At 46.7% G+C, this 23643-nt stretch overlaps 1 protein-coding gene across 12 annotated transcripts in view; it reads right to left on the reverse strand.

The window, feature by feature from the left end:
• ZNF75D (zinc finger protein 75D) overlaps positions 1-23300 on the reverse strand; it is a 51816-nt gene extending 28516 nt beyond the window's left edge. For 5 of the 12 annotated variants that reach the window (XM_078064277.1, XM_078064276.1, XM_078064274.1 and 2 more), the window contains exons 1-5: positions 23048-23300; positions 21053-21579; positions 19459-19651; positions 18656-18747; positions 18195-18321 (exon numbers count right to left, since the gene is read on the reverse strand). In XM_078064277.1, coding sequence (XP_077920403.1) covers positions 18195-18321; positions 18656-18747; positions 19459-19651; positions 21053-21499 — 859 coding nt within the window. In that variant the 5' untranslated portion in view covers positions 21500-21579; positions 23048-23300. Of the gene's footprint in view, positions 1-10339; positions 11279-18194; positions 18322-18655; positions 18748-19458; positions 19652-21052; positions 21580-22332; positions 22562-23047 lie in introns of those variants that run through there. The other 7 variants (XM_078064272.1, XM_078064270.1, XM_036115879.2 and 4 more) reach the window with 7 other exon arrangements.
• Between the last annotated feature and the right edge of the window lie 343 nt (positions 23301-23643).

The following is a 23643-nucleotide window of genomic DNA, read 5'->3' on the forward strand; positions in this document are numbered from 1 at the left end:
CTATATTCACAGATTTCATGATCTGATAGATAGAAAATCCTAAAGAACTCACACACAAACTACTAAAGCTAATAAACAAATTCATCAAAGTTGCAGGATAAAAGAGCAACACGCAAAAATCAGTTGTATTTTTTTAAGATTTATTTATTCTAGGGGTGCCTGGGTGGCTCAGTCAGTTAAGCAGCTGACTCTTGGTTTCAGCCCGGGGCCATGATCTTGGGGTCCTGGGACTGGGCCCTGCATCAGGCTCTGAGATTAGCGGGAAGTCTGCTTGGGGATTCTCTCTCTCTTCCTCTCCCTCTGTGCCTACCCCCACTCATACTCTCTCTCTAAAATAAGTAAACCTTTAAAAATAAATAAATAAAATGGCAATACTACACAAAACAATCTACAAAATTCAATACAATCCCTATCAAACTTCCAATAGCCTTTTTTTTTTTTTAAAGATTTTATTTATTTGACAGAGAGAGACACAGCGAGAGAGGGAACACAAGCAGGGGGAGTGGGAGAGGGAGAAGCAGGCTTCCCGCGGAGCAGGGAGCCCGATGCGGGGCTCGATCCCAGGACCCTGGGACCATGACCTGAGCCGAAGGCAGACGCTTAACGACCGAGCCACCCAGGCGCCCCTTCCAATAGCCTTTTATGCAGAAACAGAAAAGCCAGCCCCAAAATTGAGATGAAATTGCAAGACAAGTCGAATAGCCAAAACCTTGAAAAAGAGGAACAATGTTGGAGGCCTCCTACTTTCTGATTTCAAAATTTATTTATTTTTTTTTTTAAAGATTTTTTATTTATTTATTTGAGAGAGAGAGAGAGCGAGAGAGAGCACATGAGAGGGGGGAGGGTCAGAGGGAGAAGCAGACTCCCTGCTGAGCAGGGAGCCCGATGCGGGACTCGATCCGGGGACTCCAGGATCATGACCTGAGCCGAAGGCAGTCGCTTAACCAACTGAGCCACCCAGGCGCCCTCAAAATTTATTATAATCAAAACAGTGTGGTACTGGCATAAGGATCTATACAGAGAAATTGAATAGAATTGTGAGTCCAGAAATAAGCCTATACATCTAGTCAGCTCATTTTTGACAAAGGTGCAAGATGATTCAGTGAAGAAAAACAGGCTCTTTACAAAACGATGCTGAGACAAGTGGCTAGTCACATGAGAAAGTATGAAGCTGAACCCCTACCTTACAATATATACAAAAATTAGTTCAAAATGGACCAAAGACCTAAATGTTCAAAGAGCTAAAACTTTAAAATTCTGAGGAAAACAAAGGTCAAATCTTCATGACTTTGGATTTGGCAGTGATTTTTTTAGATATGACACCAAAAGTACAATCAACTAAAGGAAAAATAAATAACTTGGACTTCAGTAAAAGTAAAAACTTCTGTGCATCAAGAAAGAGATGCATTTCTCCAGAATGGGAGAAAATATTTGCATATCGTATATGTAATAAGAGCCCATTATTCAGAATATATGAAGAACTATTACTATTCAACTACAAAAAGACAAACCACCCAATTAAAAAATGGGCAAAGGGCTCAAATAGACATTTGTTCAAAGAATATATACATACGGCCAATAAGCACATGAAAAGATACTCAACATTATTAGTCACTGGGGAAATGCAAGTAAAAACCACAAAACCTCACACCCACTAGTATGGCTATAATTAAAAACGAATGGAAATTAACAAGTCTTGGCAAGGATGTAGAGAAACTGGAATCCTTGTACTTTCTGGTGGGAATGTAAAATGGTACAGCTGCTGTGGAAAACCATGTGGAGGTTCCTCAAAAAGGTAAACATACAATTACCAACTGACCCAGGAATTCTACTCCTAGGTATACTGAAAGAATTGGACTTTCAATTATTTTGAAAACTATTTCAATTATTTTGAAAACAGGTATCCAAACAAATACTTGTACATGAATTTTCATACAGTGCTATTCACAAAGTCAAATGATGAAAATAAGCCAAACGTCCTTCAGTGGAAGAATGAATAAACAAAATATGGTATATCTATTCAGTGGAATATAATTCAGCCATAAAAAGGAATGAGGAGGGGCGCCTGGGTGGCTCAGTCGTTAAGCCGCTGCCTTCGGCTCAGGTCATGATCCCAGAGTCCTGGGATCGAGTCCCACATCGGGCTCCCTGCTCAGCGGGAAGCCTGCTTCTCCCTCTCCCACTCCCCCTGCTTGTGTTCCTGCTCTCGCTGTCTCTGTCAAATAAATAAATAAAATCTTTAAAAAAAAAAAAAAAAAAAAGGAATGAGGAACTGATACATGGACCTCCAATGCGGATGGACCTCAAAAAAAGTGTACAATTAAAGTGGCATTTAGTACCTTCACCATGTTGTGCATCCATCATACCTACTTTGAAAACATTCTCATTACCCCAAAGGAGACTCCCATCCTCCCCAGCCTCTGTCAACCGCTAATCTATTTTCTGTCTCTATGGATTTACCTATACTGAATATTTCATATAAATGGAACCATACAGTATGTGAGCTTTGGTGCCTGATTTCTTTTACTTAGCATATTATTTTTTGAGGTTCATCCACCTACATGTTGTAGCATGTGTCCATGTGACAATATTTCATTCCTTTTTTGTCTATATAATTATCCACTGTGTATACCACATTTTGTTTAAGAAGAAAATTCCAGATGAATTTTAGATCTAAATGCATAAGGGAAAATAATATGACTTGTAAATGAAAACATAGGAAAACATCTTCATGACCTTGGCATAGGTGATAATTTCTGCACCAAGACTCCAACAAAGCACTAATGATAAAGGAAAATACTGATGAATCGGAAGACATTACAACTGGGAACTTTTCTTCATTAGGGGACATCAAGTGAGTAAAACAGCAAGTTGGGGAGTGGCAGAAGGTACCTGGAGTACATGCATCCAACAAAGGGCTCAAATTCAGAATCCAACGGATCAGTAAGAAAAAAGAACCCAGTAGATATACGGGCAAGAGACTTAACAGGCACTTGGCAAAAAAGTACATTCAAATACTCACTAATCACGTATTAGACACATGAAAAGGTGCTCATCTTAATTGATCAAGGAAATCGAGATTAAAACCACAATCCTCCTACTCACCAGGATGGCTGAAATGAAAGACAGCCAATTTCAAATGTTGACAAGGATAAGGAGCAACTGAAACCCTCACACACTGGTAGTGGGAATGGAGATTGGTACATTTTGAAAAATATTTTGGCAGTATCTAAAGAAGGTGAACATATATAAACCCTATGACCCAACCATCCCACTCCTAGGGTGCTAATGGTCTTTTTCTTGATCTGGGTGGTGGTTACAAGGATGTTCACTTAGATCACTGAGCTGGACACTTACTACTTGAGCATTTTTCCGTTTGTGTCATGCTTCAATAAGTTTCTTTTAAAGTACATATAAATTGGGGGAAAATGTCCTAAGACCAGGAGACTCTAAGTATCAATGCCTTTCTTTTGATTATTACAAGTATTAAATACTATTGATGAAACAACATAAATGTATTATAAATTTGGGTACTTATAAGCAAAAATAAGTATTTATTGAAAATCCCACTCCTAATGATATAGATGACTTCCTTGAAATTAGTTCATATCATGAATAAATATTAGTTATTTCCAGAATGAGGCCTGGCTCATCACCAATTATATCGCTATTTCTCATTTTAAGAGATGACAGGTCAGTGGGCATGGACAGAATTTTGTTATAGTGGGGTCACCCGAAATTTTAAAATTTCCTTTAGAGTTATATGGCATAAATCAAGTACTGAGCCACTCCCAATTTCTTCCCAATGATCTAGCAGCTGATCAGTTGATTAATAAGTCCTTCTTCAATTCTGTCTAAAGGAAAACACAGGAAACTATTTGATATGCAGGATTCCCTGCCCAGTCATTCATCATTCAGTTTCCCAGCCAGGATATTTTAATGCCTCTTTGGCTCCTCAGACATGTAAAACTCTGGGGCAATGCACCATGGGAAGACCAGAGCAGGGAAGAGCGGTGGAAGGGTGGTGATGAAGGGGAGGGTGGGGATGGAGGACCTCCCTTTGGGTTTTCCTCACAACGGTTTTAGGAAGAACGTATGGAACTAAGGATTCAGAAATAGATTCCTGTCGGGGCGCCTGGGTGGCTCAGTCATTAAGTGTCTGCCTTCGGCTCAGGTCATGGTCCCAGGGTCCTGGGATCGAGCCCCACATCGGGCTCCCTGCTTGGCGGGAAGCCTGCTTCTCTCTCTCCCACTCCCCCTGCTTGTGTTCCCTCTCTCGCTGTGTCTCTGTCAAATAAATAAAATCTTTTTAAAAAAATAGAAATAGATTCCTGTAAAACTATCCATGCCCCCAGTCTCTCTTGGACGGTCCTGACGGACTCCTGCCAGGCACAAGTGAACCTTGGTCACTAAAGGACTCCTCAGAAGTGGCTCCTCAGGGGTGCCTGGGTGGCTCAGTCGGTTAAGTGGCTGCCTTTGGCTCAGGTCATGATCCCGGGGTCCTGGGATTGAGCCCCGCACCCGGCTCCCTGCTCAGCAGGAAGCCTGCTTCTCCCTCTCCCACTCCCCCTGCTTGTGTTCCCTCTCGCTGTATGTCTCTGTCAAATAAATAAATAAAATCTTTACCAAACAAAAAAGAGACTCCTCGGACTGCATCTCCAAGAGACCTCTCTGGGTCCTGAGCACCCAGGCCGCTGCTGACCTACAGGGGCTGGGGAGCTGCAGGCCACAGCGAGGGTGCAGGGCCTACCTTACTGCACCAATTGCCAAGTTCACCTCTGGAGCACTGGATGCTTTTTGCCCCCACCCATCTCCAAAATGAGGAAGGAGTCAGGAGCCCTGAGAGAAAGGCCAATTTCCCTGGAGAGCACCAGGCCCCTGTGCTTCCCTATTGCATCATTTTGGGGCTGCTCGATGACCTCTGCCAAGGTCAGTTTTCAGCGAGGACAGCATGCTGGGTAGGCTGAGCTGCAAAAGGCTGGCAGGCGGACAGGAACATGGGAGGAGACACAGCATCAGGAAGGAGAAAAACCAGTTTGCAGAGATGCTTCCGAGGTGTTTCGGTCAGAGCCACTCCCCGAGGCCACCAGACCCCAGAGGTCTTGAATGCAGCCAGCGTGGGCCCAAGTCCAGAGAGCTGGGGGAGGGCCAGGCGCGCTGGCAGTCCCAGAGGCTGAAACAGACAGCAAGATCAGGGAGACGGGATGGAGGCTTCAAAACTCAGGAAACACCGACAGCCTTTATAGCCACACTTTGTTTTTGGTAGTGATTTGCCAGTTATAGGAGAGTAAAGTGCAGCTTAAGTTCACATTTAACCCTAAAGTGGCCAGCCGCACACGTTCAGGGAGTTTATATCAACATCCAGCCCTGGGCCAGCCGTTGCCAGTTCCTGAGGTTCTAAGACCATCTCTGCACACAAGAGAAAGTACACGAGAGGTGTTCTCAGACAGCGGTTCTCAAAGGGGGAGTGCTGGAGCATCAGCATCACGTGGGAACTTGTCAGAAATGCCCATTTCCTGGCCCTACCCCAGGCCGACGGAGGTAGAAATTCTGGGGGTGAGGCCCAGCCATCGGTGTTTTAACAAAACCTGGGTTTTAAATGCTGTTCTAGGGGCGCCTGGGTGGCTCAGTCGTTAAGCGTCTGCCTTCGGCTCAGGTCTGGATCCCAGGGTCCTGGGATCGAGCCCCGCATTGGGCTCCCTGCTCGGCAGGAAGCCTGCTTCTCCCTCTCCCGCTCCCCCTGCTTGTGTTCCCTCTCTCGCTGTCTCTCTGTCAAATAAATTTTAAAAATCTTTAAAAAAAAAATAAAATAAATGCTGTTCTAAGAGGACAGTCTGTATGGAATGAGTTTGGGGAGCAAAAGGAGGAAGTGATGTGACATTAGAAGGAAGGATCTGGACAGGTCAGGAGGCCCTATTGGGGGCTAAAAACAAAGGCTAACCAAAGGCGCATTAACAGCGTGGCTCAGCATTGGGTCTGTGAGCTGGGGCACAGGAAACCCGAGTAGAGGCAGGACATAAAGGATGTGGGAGCTGGGGGCTGCTGGGAGCTTGAGTGAAGAGTGCCTCAGTGAGCACGGTGTTGGAGGAAAATTCAGGAATATGTAGCGCAGAAGTAAGGAGGTGGGGTGTTCGGAGAGGCTGCCTCTCAGGGGCCGTGCCCCCCACGCCCAGCTCTTCCCGTGACTCTCCTACAAGTCCCGGACCCCTCTGGGCGGGAGAATGGGTAGAAGGGGGATGGCTTCCTGGTCCTAGTCTATGTACAGGGACAAGATGTACTTCTGGAGGACTGGCACCCCCTGTTAACAGGGCAGCTCTTTTGTAAAGAGCTCAGACGTGGAACCTCCCACCTGAGGGGTTATCCTGAGAGAACAGGGTTTGGAGTCCGCCAAGAACAGAGCAGACCATGGCTCAGAAGGGATTTCCTCACCCTGTGGGCGACAGCCAAGAGGTTGACGAATGACACTTCCCGAGAAGCCACTGCCGGGAGCTGAACATATCCTGTCTGGAGAGAGAGGCCTGGGGCTGGGGAGACTACTTCAGTCCCTCCCTCTGCCACAAGGCCCTGGGCAGAGAAACCCCGAGCTCCAGTTGCCTCTTCTGTAACATAAGGAGCGAGGTCTCCTCGGCTTCCAAGGGCCCTTCAGCCCCGGTGTACTACGAGACTGGAGGGAGTAGGGGATAGAGCCCCAAGCGACTGCAGCAGTCACTGCGGAGGGACCCGAACAGGCTCCTGGGTAGCGGCCGTGCCCCGGTTTGCTGGCAGAGAGAAGGTCAAGACCTGGGTCCTGCACAAATGGACCTGGACCCAGACGTGCCCCTGTGCCTCGGCCCCAGCAAGTGGTGGCGCTGTGCTCTCTGAGCCGGGGACAGGAGCACCGACACTGGGATAGCAACTCACAGCCCTCACACAGGCCTCAGGCCAGACTTTGTCTCCTCAGTCCCGTCTCTGCCCGTGGGATCTGAACTGGGAGCCTTTGGCCTCTCGGCTCTGCCCCTTGGATGACTCATCAGCCTGCTTGTCCCAACTCCGAGCGTTTGTGTGCTGTCTTCCTGTCGCGTCCTCAGAAAGGCAGCGGAGCTGAGGCCTCTTAGCCATATGCTGGGGAGGTGGTGGGCGATGTAAAGCAGCAGGACATCGCTCTCCTTTATTCCGTTCGGCCATTTCTTTCCCTAGTGCCCGTTGTCTCTCCTTTTTCTGAGACAGTCAGGGCTGACATGATAGTCAGGATGCTTGGGGAATGGGGGGCCCTGGGAAGCTATGTCAGAGGGCTGAAAGGTAAGAATGGGTACTGATAGGTCAGCCAGGAGCCCCAGGTTCGAAATCCTGTCGCACAACTGCAGGGACGAGAATGTCCTTTCTTCCTGGAGCCCTTGCATGCAAAGGGCAGCAGAGTCTGAATTCAGAACCGGAAGTCCTCAATTCTCTTCCTGTCTCTGCCCACTGACATCTAAAGGCCTTCCTGCCGCTTGCCCCAAATAACTGATCTCTACAATAGGCCCCAGGCCCCCTGGTTCTGACCTCTCCTGGGGATGCCAGTGTAGACGAGGACCTCCGAAATGAGCTTTCAGGCTAACAGGTGTGATAACAGGGGTTGGCAGCTTTACGAAAACGGGAGTGGCCTTTTGCGGACTCATTTTCAGGACCTCTGCTGACTCTCGTAAGCAGGCAGTAACGGCCGGCTCCCCTGATGGAGTACTTCCTTCAGTTTTCGAGTCAGTCTCCTCTTCCTACGTGCTACATGAACGAAGGTCCTTTCAGTGGTGGTATGACAGCAGCCGTCCAGGGTGGTACCGGACGCAGAGCCATGCAAAGAGAGTGCCCTCTGAAAGAAGTTGAATTTCCCCTTAATTCCAAGAGTACAGTCTCAGATAGTTCTAGAAGGGATGGTGGGGCAGTCAGTCTCCAAGCCTTCAGGATCCTTTCCTTCTGGGTCACTTCCTCCTCTGGGCTGAGCACTTGCATTCTTTGTAGTGGCCGTTCTAGTCTCCTCTTTCCTCTCCCACTAGTTTGAGGATGGACACACCTAATAGTGCAAATACTGTCCACAAAAAGTCCACCGCTCGCCATCACTTCCCCACCACACTGCAGGTATGTCAAGTTGGGGCTTCTAGTCTATTTTGGTTGTTACTTGCTAGGGGTATATCTAGCTCAATGGGGGACATTAGCTTATTACTTCACACTGACTAGAGAGAAGTATCTCTAGAAAAGAATGGCATACCAGGCTACCCTTCTGACCACCACAAAGAGGCTTATAAAAACAGCTGGGAATGATGGAAACACCATTAATTAAGGATACTCAACTTTTCTGCCTAATTAATTTTCTTTTTAAAATAACTAGCTGAGGGGCACCTGGGTGGCTCAGTTGGTTAAGCGACTGCCTTCGGCTCAGGTAATGATCCCAGGGTCCTGGCATCGAGCCCCACATCAGGCTCCCTGCTCAGCGGGAAGCCTGCTTCTCCCTCTCCCACTTCCCCTGCTTGTGTTCCCTCTCACGCTGTCTCTGTGTGTGTGTGTGTGTGTGTGTCAATTAAATAAATAAATAAAATCTTTAAAAAAAATTTTTTTTTTAAATAACTAGCTGAGGGAAGCCTGGGTGGCTCAGTCAGTTAAGCATCTGCCTTCGGCTCAGGTCATGATCCCGGGGTCCTGGGATTGAGTCCCACATTAGGTTCCTTGATCGGCAGGAAGCCTGCTTCTCCCTCTCCCTGCCGCTCCCCCTGCTTGTGCACGCACGCTCTCTCTCTGGCAAATAAATAAATAAAATCTTTAAAAAAAACTAGCTGAAAGATGAAGGAAGAATGTTCCAAATGTTTATGGAACACCTACTGTGGCCCATCAGAGTGAGGCATGCTCACACCTCATTTGATCCTCACAGCAGCCAAGAGGATAGAATTATCATCTCCATTTTACAAACCTGATAACAGGTGTAGAGGGGTCCCTTGATGGAAAAAATATCTGGAGATATCTATGCCAAAAAAGTGACTGCCATCTCTGGGTGATTTAGTAACCATGGAGTTTTGTTTCATGTTTAATATGAAACAACATTCCATGTCATTAAAAAAGTTAAATTTTATGAAATGATAAATATATCGAAGCCTTGGCCAACATCTTAAACTAGGATGTGACATAGCTATAAATCCATGTCCTCCAACTTCCCTGCCCTGCCCTTGACATGACATTGTCTTCTCAGGAGATAATCCCTGAGGTCAATGGGGAAGGAAGAGAAAATACCAGTATCACAAGACAGTTTCTGGGTGGCTCAGTCAGTTAAGCACGTCTGCCTTCCGCGCAGGTCATGATCCCAGGGTCCTGGGATCGAGCCCCGCATCAGGCTCCCTGCTCAGCGGAAAGCCTGCTTCTCCCTCTCCCGCTCCCCCCGTTTGTGTTCCCTCTCTCACTGTGTCTTTCTCTGTGTCAAATAAATAAATAAAATCTTAAAAAAAAAAAACAAAAAACAAGACAGTTTCCATCTGACCTAGTTCTCACCGGGGCCATCCCACTAGGCCACGGGCCTGACTCTGCCCTGACACTTCTGGATGTTCCCTCCTGCTATCCAATGTGTGCTGAGGCCACAAGGCCACGGGGCTCACCTTGCCATTCTCAGTACATCCGTTTACAAAACTTCCAGACTTTCCTGCACAGCATCCCAAGTGTATGGGGTTGTGGCTGAACAGCCATAAAAATGGGCTTCCCTTTAGGCCCTGGGGCAGTGTGGCACCAATTTGAAAACGTCTAGTCCACATGGTGAAAAGTCAAAAAAAAAAAAAAAAAAGGCCATTTACCATGGCCCTGGGATTTCTACAGAGAGACAAATCTGTGGCTGAAGGCCCAGACTGCTTCCTTCATCACTTCACTCTATATACCTCAGTGTTGAGAGGATCAGCAGGAGAGACATCAAGTGCTTGCAAGGTCCCTAGGTCTGTGGTGGCATTCAGGCCTTCGCTTGCTGCTTGGAACTCTTTGACAGAAAACACTGTGGTAGCGGGCACTGAGGGGAACAGCCACTGGAATGGGGGCACTTCTCCCAGGGCAAACACTGAATGCTCTCTTCCTGCTGGAGAATAAAGTTCCCTCAGCCCTGGGCTTGGTTGTTCATGTCGACAGAATGATAGCCATAGAAACTCTCTCCAGCTTAGTAATTCTCTCTAAGCTCCCTTCAGAGGACCTGAATACTCTTATTTTCCATCTTTCTTGAGAAAGAATGAGAGTAGGATTCATGGCCATCATGTGTTTGCTGAGCACCTGATACTTGAAGAACCTAGATCACCGAGGGTGGGGAAGCTGAGTAACCAGACAGATATATAGATAGATAGATGAATAGATAACTATAGATAGATGATAGCTATATTTCCACTTTTATTGATCAAGTACTCATTGTGTATCAGTCTTGTGCTAGGCACTGAAGATACAATGCTGAACAAGAGAGACAGCTTAGATTCCTTTCTGTGAAGTAGGACACGAACCCCTCCCAAATCTCCTGTGGGTGACAAATTCCTATCATTGGTGCCTCAGAGTTTTATACTCTTTCGTCACCTCTAGGGTCAAGATCCACATGGTGACTTTCTTCAGACTGGAGATACTGGACAGGACTCCCTTCTCCTGTGGAGTTTCTGGTGTCTAAGAAGGCTTGACCGCCTGCTGAAGTTTCTCCTGCATACGCTACAAGTATACGGCTGCTCACCTGTGTGGGTTCTCTGGTGCTTAATAAGGTGGGAGTTCTGAATGAATCTTTTTCCACATTCATAACATTTAAAGGGCTTCTCTCCTGTGTGAATTCTTAGGTGTGTGTGTAGATTTGTATTGTGACTGAAGCTTTTTCCACACCATGAGCATCTGTATGGTTTTATTCCTTGGTGTGCCATGAAGTGCTTATTAAGATCTGAACTCCATCTAAACCTCTTATCACATTGTTGACATTTATAGGGCTTCTCTTCAGTGTGAATTCTCTGGTGCTTAATAAGGTCAGAGCTAACTCTGAAGCTTTTCTCACATTCCTGACACTTAAAAGGTTTCTCTCCTGCATGGCCTTTCCCTTGAAGATCCTTATGTTTTGGAAGCTCTTGTTTACAAGTTGAAAGTTTCTTTCTTTTCCTCCCTAGAAAAGCTCGGTGCCGTCTCCGTACCCTGCGTGTACCACCATGATTTTCTTTGCCTGTTGTTTTCTGGGCAACTTTCATTCTGGCCTTTCTTAATACTTTGCATCCTGATGCTTGTATTTCTAATGCAGAAAGAGATATAGGTTGGTCATTTCCAGTGTCATTTTTGAGCTTTAACCCTGTTGGAACAAACAGAAGAGTCAGCCGTCTGTGTCCCAGAACAAGAAAACTATAGGAATGGAGAGAAAAATCAATGATGATTGCCTTTAAAAAACACAGAATAAGTGATTTCTGGTCCAATATGGACAAAAGGGCACAGATGCATTTCCTCCTGATCCTCCCTGCTGGGCACAACAAGCCAATGAAAGAATGCAAGCCACAACCAACAGAGAATTCCAAAACGTGGTAAGAAGAAAGCAAAATGGTTTGGGATGCCAGGCCTAGCAGAGTAACACAGCAGGGTGTCCTATATCCCCAGAGCCACCAGGAGAAGGCAACCCAAGCTAGCATCTTCCAACCCTCAACCTAGCAACACAAAGCTACCTAGACAGCCTTAGCTCTAAATGAGAAGCCTGCCAATATCAGAACCCCAGCTAAGAGACACCAAAGTGCGCAGGCGGAACGAGCAAGAGGCACCTAGCCACAGTGGCCTGGCCTAGGAAGCCTCTTCATCCCTGAGGGTCTGAGACTCCCCTTTCCCACTGAGAGGCACTCTGGCCTGTGTAAATACCTTCCTCACCCTCAGGCGATACCAGCAGGGACATATGGGAGCCCTAGCAGTACCACATAAACCAAGGAAACCACAATAACGCCACAAAGGCTCTGAAAATTAAACCGCCACTAGAGGGGCGCCTGGGTGGCTCAGTCGTTAAGCGTCTGCCTTTGGCTCAGGTCATGATCCCAGGGTCCTGGGATCTAGCCCCGCATCGGGCTCTCTGCTCAGCAGGAAGCCTGCTTCTTCCTCTCCCACTCCCCCTGCTTGTGTTCCTGCTCTTGTTGTGTCTCTCTCTGTCAAATAAATAAATAAAATCTTTAAAAAAAATAAAAAATAAAAAAATAAACTGTCACTAGAAGTATAACCCACGAAAGTAGGAAAGAACTATGTGCTAAACTAAAACAGCATGACTGTTAAATTAAAATATTTAAAAAGGACCCAGACTCTTCTAAAATAATAGACAAAATATCAGGATACAATCAAAAATCATCCGTCAGGCCATGAAACAAAAAAAAAAATCACAACTGGAGTGAAAAAAAGCAATCTAATAAAAATGGCATCAGACTGGAAATCAAAAACAGAAAGACAACAGGAAGGGCGCCTGGGTGGCTCAGTCGTTGGGCGTCTGCCTTCAGCTCGGGTCATGGTCCCAGGGTCCTGGGACTGAGCCCCGCATTGGGCTCCCTGCTCGGCAGGAAGCCTGCTTCTCCCTCTCCCGCTGTCTGCCGCTCCCCCTGCTCGTGCTCTCTCTCTCTCTGACAAATAAATAAATAAAATCTTTTAAAAAAAAGAAAAAAAGAAAGAAAATCAAATTCCAGGGGTGCCTAGCCGGCTCAGTCAGTGGAGCAGGTGACTCTTGATCTCAGGGTCGTGAGTTCAAGCCCCACGTTGGGTGTAGAGATGACTAAAAAATAGAATTTGTAATAAATAAATAAATAAGAAAAAAAAGAAAATGAAATTACAATATATCAAAATATGTGGAATGCAGCTAAAGAAGTGCTCAGAGGACAAGGCATAGCCCTAAGTGCTTACAATAGAAAAGGGGAAAGGTCTCAAATCGATAATCTAGTTTCTACTTCAATAAACCAGAGTAAAAAGCAAAATAAGCCCAAAGCAAGTTAAAGGAAGGAAATAATAAAGCTCAGAGCAAAAGTCACAACCAAACAAAAAGCTTGTTCTTCAAAAAAATTAATAAAATTGATAAACCTCTATCACAACTGACAAAAATAAAAGGAGGGAAAATCCAAATCACCAGTATCAGGAAGGAAATTGGATATATCCCTACACATCCTGCAGCAACTAAAAGGATGGTAAAAGGGGCACCTGGGTGGCTCAGCCCGTTCATCTGACTCTTAATTTCGGCTCAGGTCATGACCTCAGGATCTTGAGATCAAGCCCTGCTTCAGGCTCTGCACTCAGCAGGCAGTCTGCTTCTCTCCCTCTCCCTCTCTCTCTGCCCCTCCCCCTGCTCACACACTCTCTAAAAAATAAATCAATCTTTAAAAAAATAATAAAAATAAATAAAAGGATGGTAAGATAATACTATAAACAACCTTATGTTCATGACTTCTAAAAGTTAGGAAAAAATGGACCAATTCTTCAAAACCACAAACTAACAGAATTCAACCAACATGAAATAGATCATCTGAATAGCACTATCACCATTTAAACAAATTGAATTCATAGTTTAAAAGCTTCCCCCCCAAAATCCAAGTCCATATGGTGAGACTGGAGGATTCTACCAAATATTTAAAGAATTAACACCAATTTTACACACTCTCTTCCAGAAAGGAGGAGGAAATACTACCCAACTCATTTTATAAGGCCAGTATTACCCTGATGGCAAAATCATATAAAGACAATACTAAAAAAGAAAACTACTGGGGTGCCTCGTGGCTCAGGTGGTTAAGCAGCTGACTCTGGATTTTGGCTCAGGTCATGGTCCCAGAGTCCTGGGATTGAGCCCAATGTCAGGCTCTGCGCTCAGCAGGGAGTCTGCTTGGGGATTCTCTCTCCCTCTGTCCCTCCCCTCCCACCCCTGCATGCTCTCTCTCTCTCTCTCTCTAAAATAAATAAATCGTTTTTTAAAAAAGGAAACTACAGACTAACATCTCCCGTGAACTTCAATGTAGAAATACTCAACAACATACTGGCAAACAATGTAACAATATGGAAGAATTATATACCAGGATCAAGAAAGATTTACTGCAAGTATGCAAGGCTGATTCCACATTTGAAATCAATCAACATAACGTACCATATCAACAAGCTTTGAAGATCATACACCTATCAAAAGACACAGGAAAGTGTTTCACAAATTCCATATCCATTCATGATAAGAACACTAAGTTAGGAATTATATTGACTCAATAATAGAGTATCAACAATAAAAAAACCATACTAACGTAAATAGGTAATGGTGAAAAACTTAATGTTTTCATGATAAAATTGGGACAAGGTAAGGATGTCTGCTCTTCCCACTCTTATTCAACATAGCGGGAAGTTGGAGCTACTGCAGTTACGGCATTCAAAAGAAATTAAAAGGCAGTGCAGATAATGTGATTATCTATGTGTAAAAATCTCAAGGAATCTACAAAAAAAACCTCTTAGAAATAATAAGTGAGGGGCGCCTGAGTGGCTCAGTCGGTTAAGCAGCTGCCTTCAGCTCGGGTCATGATCCCAGGGTCCTGGGATCGAGCCCCGCATCGGGCTCCCTGCTCGGCGGAGAGCCTGCTTCTCCTTCTCCCTCTGTCTGCTGCTCTGCCTACTTGTGCTCTCTCTCTATCTCTGTTAAATAAATAAATAAAAAATCTTAAAAAAAAAAGAAATAATAAGTGAGTTAGTAGGATCACAGAATACAAGATCAAAATACAAAATGAGGGGTGCCTGGGTGGCTCAGTCGTTAAGCGTCTGCCTTCGGCTCAGGTCATGATCCCAGGGTCCTGGGATCGAGCCCCGCATCGGGCTCCCTGCTCCACGGGAAGCCTGCTTCTCCCTCTCCCACTCCCCCTGCTTGTGTTCCCTCTCTCGCTGTATCTCTCTCTGCCAAATAAATAAATAAAATCTTTAAAAAAAAAATACAAAATCAGTGGCATTCCTATGTAAAAAAACAATGAACACACAGAAACCAAAATTAAAAATAGTACCATTTACAAATGTTCCAGTGAAAATGAAATGCTTTGGCCTATATTTAGCAAAACACATAGAGGATCTATACACTGAAAACTACAAAAAGTTGATGAAAGAAATTAAAGAAGACCTAAATAAATAGACACACACAGTGTTCACTGATCAAAAAAATCAACATAGTAAAGACATCAATCCTCCTCAAACTAATACATAGGTTTAATGTCCTATCTAGCAAAATCCCAATAAAGTTTCTTATAGACATAGATAAGCTTACTCTAAAATTTACATGGAAAGGCACAGGCCCTAGAAGGGCTAAAATAAAATTTTATTTTACAAAAAAGAATAAAGTGGGAAGAATCGGTCTACTTGACGATATTAAGGCTTTGATATTACAAAGCTACAGCAATCAAGACAGTGCAATATCGGCAGGGGCACAAGCACAGAGCTCGATGGAACAGAAGAGATGCACACAAATATACCCAACTGCTCTTTGACAGAAGTGCGAAAACAATTCAGTGGAGGGGGCACCTGGGTGGCTCAGTCGGTTAAGCGTCTGTCTGCCTTTGGCTCAGGTCATGATCCCAGGGTCCTGGGATTGAGTCCCCAGTTGGGCTCCTTGCTCAGCAGGGAGCTTGCTTCTCCCTCTGCCTCTGTTCCTCCCCCTGCTCCTGCGAGCTCTCTCTCTCTCTCTCAAATAAATAAAATCTTTAAAAAAACAAAAACAAAAACAATTCAATGGAGGAAGGACAGCCTTTTCAAGAAATGGAGCTGAAGCAATTGGCCCTCCATAGGCCAAAAAATGAACCTCATCCTAAACTTCACACCTCATATAATAATTAACCCAAAATGGATCATGGACTTAAATACAAGACTATAAAACTTTTAGGAAAAAATAGCAGAAAATTTTAGGGGTCTAGGGTTAGTCCAAGTTCTAGCCTTGACACCAAAAATACAATGTATAAAAGGAAAAAATGAAAAATTGGTCCTCATCAAAATGAAAACCTTTTACTCTGTGGAAGCCCACAGGAAGAGGATTAAAAAGACAATATACAGACTTGGAGAAACTATTTGCAATCAACATATTCGACAAAGTGCTAGAATCTATAATATATAAGAAACTCTCAAAGGGTGCCTGGGTGGCTCAGTCGGTTAAGCGACTGCCTTCAGCTCAGGTCATGATCCCGGAGTCCTGGGATCGAGTCCCACATCGGGCTTCCGGCTCAGCGGGAAGTCTGCTTCTCCTCTGACCCTCTCCCCTCTCATGCTGTTTCTCTCTCTCTCTCTCAAATAAATAAATAAATAAAATCTTTATAAAGAAACTCTCAAAACTCAACAGTTAAAAAACAATCCAATTAAGATGTGGGTGAAAGATATTTCACTGACGAGAAAATAGAGACAGCAAATAACCGCATGAAAAGCTATAAAACATCACTGGCCATTAGGGAAACGCAAATCCAAATCACAACGCGGTAACACTACACGCCGATCAGAATGGCAAACATAAAATGGAGATAATATAAACACTGGCAAGGACGTGGAGAAACTGGACCACTCATCCTTTGCTGCTGGGAATGTGGAATGGTACAGTCACTGTGGAAAACAGTTTGGCAAGTGTTCAGGAAATTAAACCTGTAATTGCCATATGAACCAGCAACTGTACCCTTAAGGCATTTATTCCAGAGAAATGAAAACTTATCTCTACAAAAAATCCTGCACACAAATGCTCCTGATAGCTTTATTCACACTAGCCCAAAACTGAAGACAGCAAAGATCTCTTTTCAGTGGTGAATGGTTACCCAAACTGTGGTCTCTCAACATCATGGCATGCTACTCAGTATTAAAACAAACAAACAAACAAACAAACAACTATTGATACACACAACAATTCAGATCAATTTCCAGGGAATTATTCTGAATGAAAAAAGTTAATGCCAAAGGGTTACACATTTTACGGTTCTATTCATGTAACACTTTTGAAACGGCAAAATATCAGAAATGTAGAGCAGATCAGGGGTTGGCAAGGGTCGGTGACAGGGTGAGGCATAGCGGACATGTGTGTGATGATAAAAGGGCAACAAGAAAGGTCCTTGCGGTAATATAACTGTCCAGTATCTTGACTGCAGAGGTGAACATGCAAACCTACACTTGCAATAAAACTTTACAGAACTAGGGGCCCCTGGGTGGCTCAGTCGGTTAAGCCTCAGACTCTTGATTTCGGCTCAGGTCGTGATCTCAGGGTCATGAGATTGAGCCCTGCGTCGTGCTCCCCACTCAGTGGGGAGTCTGCCGGAGAATCTTTCCCTCCGCCCCTCCCCCTGCGCACGCTCTCTCTCTCTCTCTCTCTTCCTAAAATAAATAAATCTTAAAAAAAAAAACTCTACTGAACTAATTACACACACAGACAAATAAAATGGAAAATATGAAGGTCAGAAGACTGTATCAATATCAATATCCTGGTTGTGACATCATATGATACTTTTTGCAAAAGTTATCATTGAGGGAAACCGGGTAAAGTGTATACAGGTTCTCCTTGTATGATACTTTAAATCTGCATGTGAATCTACAGTTATCTCAAGAAGAAGTTCAGTAAGAAAAACCCAGGAGTAGAATCTTGGAGTGTTAATCCCCTGTGAAGGTCCTCATCAAGGAATATTTCTCTTCTTCCCGTGTATATACTTACCTGTAGGAAACTCTCCAAGACTGTCCTTGAACTCTTGGGGACCTTGGACCTATGGTTCTCTTCCTTGTTCTAAGCAGATTACTTCAGGTTTAGGGGGTAACAATAATGCTCTGAGTATAAAACCTTGAGGTCGTGGGCTGCCATCCTAATTCCAGACTCTTTTTCAGGAAGAGTGAATGACTCTTCCATTTACTCCGAATGTTTAAACGGGCAGAATCTTAGATTCAGCACCTTCTTTCTAGTCTACAGTGATTGTGGGTGGAGACGCAAGGAGGAAGTGGAGAAGGAAGCCTCAGGAGGGCACGTGGAATGGGAATCCAGTGCTACTGAAGCAGACAGGGTCAGGGATGACGGCAGCTTAGACGAGGCTGGAAGAGCAGCAGACGGGGAGACATGCTGGTAAGTCAGGATCTATTCTGAATCATCTGGATATGCCTGGCCTTTCCCCCACACCATCAAGGTGAGACCCAAACAGCTACTGGAACACGGGGACTCTCCCACAGAAGATCGTCTTCCATAAACTGCGGCCAGGTTACTCAACTTCTACACAAAGGAAAGGAAGAATCTTTACCTAGAGAGATGACAGTCTCATAGTTCTCCTGCATTACATCATTGTAAAGGATCTTCTGAGTAGGGTCCAGTAACTTCCATTCTTCCTCAGAAAAGGACACTGCCACATCTTCAAATGTCAACAGGCTCTAAAGAAGAGAATGGGTTTCAGTTCAGTACTTGCCACCACAGAAGCCTTCCTATCACTCATCTCTGAACTACGCAGCAGGCCAGTCGCCGAAGAAGAGTATTAAGATTCAGGGGGGGGAAAGTAAGATGGCAGAAAAGGAAAAAGCCCGAGATCAGTAAACAGTGTGCGAGGGGCCTGGTCCCCACCGTGCCCAGCCTAGTCGCCTAGAGGTGAACATCCGGGGCTAACATGCCTCAGAGCACCTGCCGAGCACTGTGGGTCATGGGCAGCAAAGAAAAGCACAGACAAGGCCAGGTGCAGGCTGCCTGAAAAAGCTGGGAAGTACAGCTCACCTGGAACTCAGGCAAGATGAGCTCAGATGCCATCTTCCAGTTTGGGGGGCTTTTCTGCTCAGAAAAGGCTAGAATCTGTTGAGTAGGCACAGCTGTGGATGGAAAAGAGCCAGAGAAAATGTCTCTCTTTTGTGTTTACAAATACCCTGAGCTGATTTCTAGAACACGGAACCTCAGGAGTCCTTCTTAAGGACAGCTCACCTTCACAAGTGTATGTGTGGTACCAGAGGTGGTCTTCTCATTGGAAATGAGAACCAAGTATCTACCACTCCAAAGAACTGGTTCCCCAGCTGGCTGTTTCCCCCCAGATTTCGTGAGAGAAATTAATGAAAGGAAATCCATTATTTTTTCTTTCCTCTCATAAAATAGTTTACCGGGCTAGGCAAGAACTAGAGGTGACTGAAAATGAAAGACTCAGGTCCTCCAGTGTAGCTGGTTTCTGTCTTTTTTTTTTTTTCCCCCTGGGGCACAATTCTCTCCCCCTTCTGCCATGACGACCCATATCTGATCCCAGTTTCTTCTCTAACATAGAAGGGTGATGACCCCACCTGTCCCTAGTCCATCTTCTCTCCAGTTTCTAAGGAGCAAGGTCCATGGTGTGAATACCAGGGTTCTCTGGTTTGGACATGTGTGCACCCCAGGCTGACCCTCACCTTCACCCACCATTGGCCTATTGTCCTCGCACGTGAGAGACATCCTAACAACTGGCAAGGCTGGGCACCTGGAACATTCCCATGACATTCCAGCTGAACCGATTCCTATCACAGCGCCCAGGAGAAGAGAATTATTATGAAGCTCCTCACCTCTTTCATATACAGGCTGGGTTTCTTTGTGAGTATTCCAGCCCAGCTGTTCCTGTAGTACCCGGTATGTATTCCAACATTCTTTCTGGAACATACCCATTGGTTGGGGCTCTGCTGGCTTCCACTTAAAGCCTGGGGCCACTGCTGTTCCTCCCAAGGGCACTGCCTCCTTTCCCAGCTCATGGGCTGTGACCTAGAAATAATCCCCATCCTCATTAGCACAGAACTTTTCGTTTGGGGGTGGTGGTGGAGGGATGAACAAGAGTAGAGCCCGGATTTGGGAAGTTGTGACATTCAAGGAAGTAATAAAAAAAAACTAAAGAGATATTGTGCCACCATTTCCCCACAAAGAACCATACACATCATCTGGGGCAATCAGACAGCCACAGCTCAGGCCACTGGCAGGGGAGGGGCACACTGCGTCCTGTCATGGTGCCCTCACTGGCTTGCGCTCTTGCCTTGGACCCTTGCCTAAGGGCATTTTTAACTTCTCAGTTTTCTCTAAAACAGAAGGAGTTGAATAAAAAAAAAAGATTCCCAGGGACGCCTGGGTGGCTCAGTCGGTTAAGCACCTGCCTTCCGCTTAGGTCGTGATCCCAGGGTCCTGGGATCGAGCCCTGCTTCGGGCTCCCTGCTCAGCAGGGTAGTCTGCCTCTCCCTCTGCCGCTCCCCCTGCTTGAGCTCTCTCTGACAAATAAATAAAATCTTTAAAAAACATAAAAATAAAAAAAGATCCCCAGCCAGTCAGATTTTCCAATCCTTCCACAGCCAGGGAAGGATTTCATGGAGAAAGGGGACGCAGCGGAGGAAAAACTGGAGGAAAGTTTGAACTCTCACTTCCTTCTATGTGATTCCATTGTAGTAAAACGCCAAAAACATACCCTGCCCCGTCCTCCTCAAAGTGGGCTCCCGAGGAAAGGAAGGGTGCTGCCATCTCCCAAGGGCATACCCTGGTTCCCCACTTCCCAGCAAGGCCAAGAGCAGACCACTAAGGGAGGGCAATGGAGGCTCTTTTCTTCTGGTCCAGAGATAGGCGCTCCCACTAGAGAGGGCCCTACCCCTCTTGGCACCCTGATTCTGTCCACTCCCCTCTTGGCAGTTTTCTTCTTTCCGTATCCTTGCTTCCTTTTTTCTTTCCATTTCTTCTCTTTGTAGTCTACCCAAAGTTGTCTGATTAATACTTCTATTTGCCGCCCTCTCTCTCTTTTGATCTGTAAGTGCTGTGCATCTTTTTTTCAGATTGCCGCCCCCCCCCTTCCCAACTCTGCCTTGCCTTTTATTTCTCTGTTTCTGAGAACTCAAGTCCTCTCTTCCTTGGCCACGCCAGCTGAGGCCCACCACCCCCAGTTTGCCCTGGCCCGAAAGAGGGCAAAATGCATTTCTCTTTTCCAAGGGCCAAGAAAGATGGCCAGGGACTCTGAAACCTGTCATCCAGTACGGCTGCACATCTGTGGCTTCAGATCCTGCCTGGCTGTCCCCAAGGAATGACAGAAGAGTGACCTACTCCACCTTGTTCCTCCACTGCCCCTCCCCACCCAACCTGGATAATTCTACCTTTACCCTAGTTCATTGTCCACAGAAAGGATCTCCTCACCTCATCACTTATTCCATCAGGTTCTCTCTGAAAGCGCTCTACCAGGGCCACAGCCTCTCTGATGCTCTGTGGACGGTACTTCTGCACCCAGTTCTGGGTCTCCCTGGGTAGAATAGTCAGGAACTGCTCTAGCACCAGCAGTTCCAAGATCTGCTCTTTCGAGTGGATTTCTGGCCTCAGCCACTGGTGGCATAATTCCTGAAGTTGGCTGACAGCCTCAAGTGGTCCAGGCGCTTCATGATAATAGAAGCTCCGAAAGTGCTGGCGAGCGCTCTCAGGACCAAGACTGTCCGTTTGTGGGCTGGATTTCTTACTCTCACTGGAGCTCTCTTTCAGAGACCCCTCAGTCCCCCACAAAGCCTCCATGTGTGGGTACAAGCATGCATTCACCTCCAGATGTCTCATCATCATTTGCTCTAGGAACAGTTTTACTCCTATGTGTGACATCCTCCTGGTGCCACCTTTGACAATTGAGGCCTTGTCAGGTTTGGTATAAAACCAATGAGTGGATCTTCTCCCCAAGGGCACTGAGGGAGGGGAGAAAAAAAGTACATGTCAAGAAGAAAGCCACATGACACATATTTACTTGCTATTTATAGTTATCAGAGAAGAATGAACAGAAAAAAACCTGTCCAGTCTACCCTTTAAAATCAACTGCCAAGTATTAGGACACTCACGATGACAGATTACTTGAGGACCTATATTTCTTTTTGTCACTCAGCTTTGAAACAAAGCACAGCTCAGAGAAGACAAATGTCAATTGATAACTTTCCTTTTTTTTTTTCTTAAAGGTCGAGGAAAAGGTGGTGGATGAAAAAACTGTCACCCACTCGCTAAAAGGAGCTTTGAGAATATCCAATATTTAATCTGCGTGCTTCCTGTCCCATCTTCACAAATAGGGCATATCTGAGTTTCTCTAAATTTTAACAGATCCTCGCCGTCTGTTGTCCTTAGTTAGGGGGAAACAACTACTTGCCCTTTCATCCTCTTAAGAAGACTGAAACCTTTACTTCATGGAACATTTGATATTCTCCTTTCCATTGTATTAATACCGGCAGGAGAACTGAGGCAACCACATCAGAAAAGAAGTAAAGCAATTAGGGAAAAAAGTAACCTTATCCCTCTCAGCAAATACCCCCCAACTGGGCAACCAGATGTCAACATTTTGCGGGGGGGGGGGGGGTTCTTTTTGGGAAGATTATCAAGGGCACGGTGCAGACTTGTACCTGTGTATTAACTTTTTGCTTACTTTACTGGAAAGACAAGTTGGCCTTGCGTACCAAATACAATGTCAGCTTGTAAAACATGAGAGAAAGGGTGATCATTAAGGTTCTTCTGAGACAGGAAGGGTCCTAGTAAAGGTAACCCTTCTCCTGACTTTACACTTCCTCGGGGGCACACAGATCTCTACGTAAGGCTAAGGGTGGCCTTGAGAGGCTGCTTTTCCGAGGTATTCCAGCACAAACGGCAACAAAGTTCTTTTGAGGATGCCACGGGTATTCAGAGAAATGCTTGGTTCCTTGCAGCCTGTGCAGGCTCAGAAGGTATCGGGGCGCCTCCTCTATTTCCATGTGGGCAGAAGCTAACGCCTTTGAAGCTGAAAGGCCCCTTTCTCCGGCGACCTGACCATCAGCCAGCGGAAACGGGGGAGTTTCGCCGGGTGCAGCGGGAGACACTGCTGCTCCCCCCCCCCCCGCCGGCCCCCCACGAATCCGCGACGCTTCCGGGCACTCCGCGGGCGGCCGGCCCCCGAAGGTGCCCGGGGAGCGTCCCCGGGCTGCACGTGCACCTGGGGGACAAAGAGGTTGCTGGCGGAGGCTGCACGGGGCGCTCGGAGCCCGCGCCCCCGCCCGGCCCGCGCCGCCGCGGGAGGCTGCCGGCTCCGCCCCCCCCCGCCCCGCTCACCGCCCCGGGGGGCCGCCAGTGGCACGTGCGGCCCGCAGCGCCGGGGGCGCGCGCCACCAAATCCCGGGGGCGACGCGGCGTCTCCATTACCTCCGCCCAGCCCCGGCCTCCGCGGGCGCCACTTCCCTCTTCCTCGACTCGGCAGCAACGTCGCCACGCCTCCCCGCCGCCCTGAGGAGCAAGCGCCCGGTTCCCGCGCCTCTGCGGGCCTGGCGAGGGCAGCTCCGAGCTCGGGAGCGCGGGGACGGGGGGGGGAGGCTTGGAGGACCGGTCCCCCACCTGATCCCTCTAGCTCCCCGAGACCGTACCCCGACTCGCCATTTTGGGGTCGCGGTCTGTGGACCTGGCCCAACCGGAAAAGAAAGAATGCGCTTCCGGCGGCTTCGTGACAGCCACGCCCAGCCCTCTCCCTCTCTCTACCTGTGGCGTCTGGGCGCAGCCCGGCGGGAACCGTGCCGCAGCTCCTCTGCGTCCCGGGGGCGCGGCCTTCTGCTCCGGCCCAGGCCGGGACGCGAACACGCCTTCCCCCAGGCCCGCTGGAGGCCCAGGGGAGCCCCGGAAGCCTCTAGTCGCCTGGCAGGCATGTAGCCCACCGACTCCAGGTGCCGCGATCTTGTGGCCCTGACTTGCCAAGTGCAGATCGTTCAGGTCGCGTTCTGGCCCTTTCTACCGGGAACCCCCCAGTG

Source organism: Halichoerus grypus, chromosome X (genome assembly GCF_964656455.1).
Source record: "Halichoerus grypus chromosome X, mHalGry1.hap1.1, whole genome shotgun sequence".
NCBI lineage: Eukaryota > Metazoa > Chordata > Mammalia > Carnivora > Phocidae > Halichoerus > Halichoerus grypus.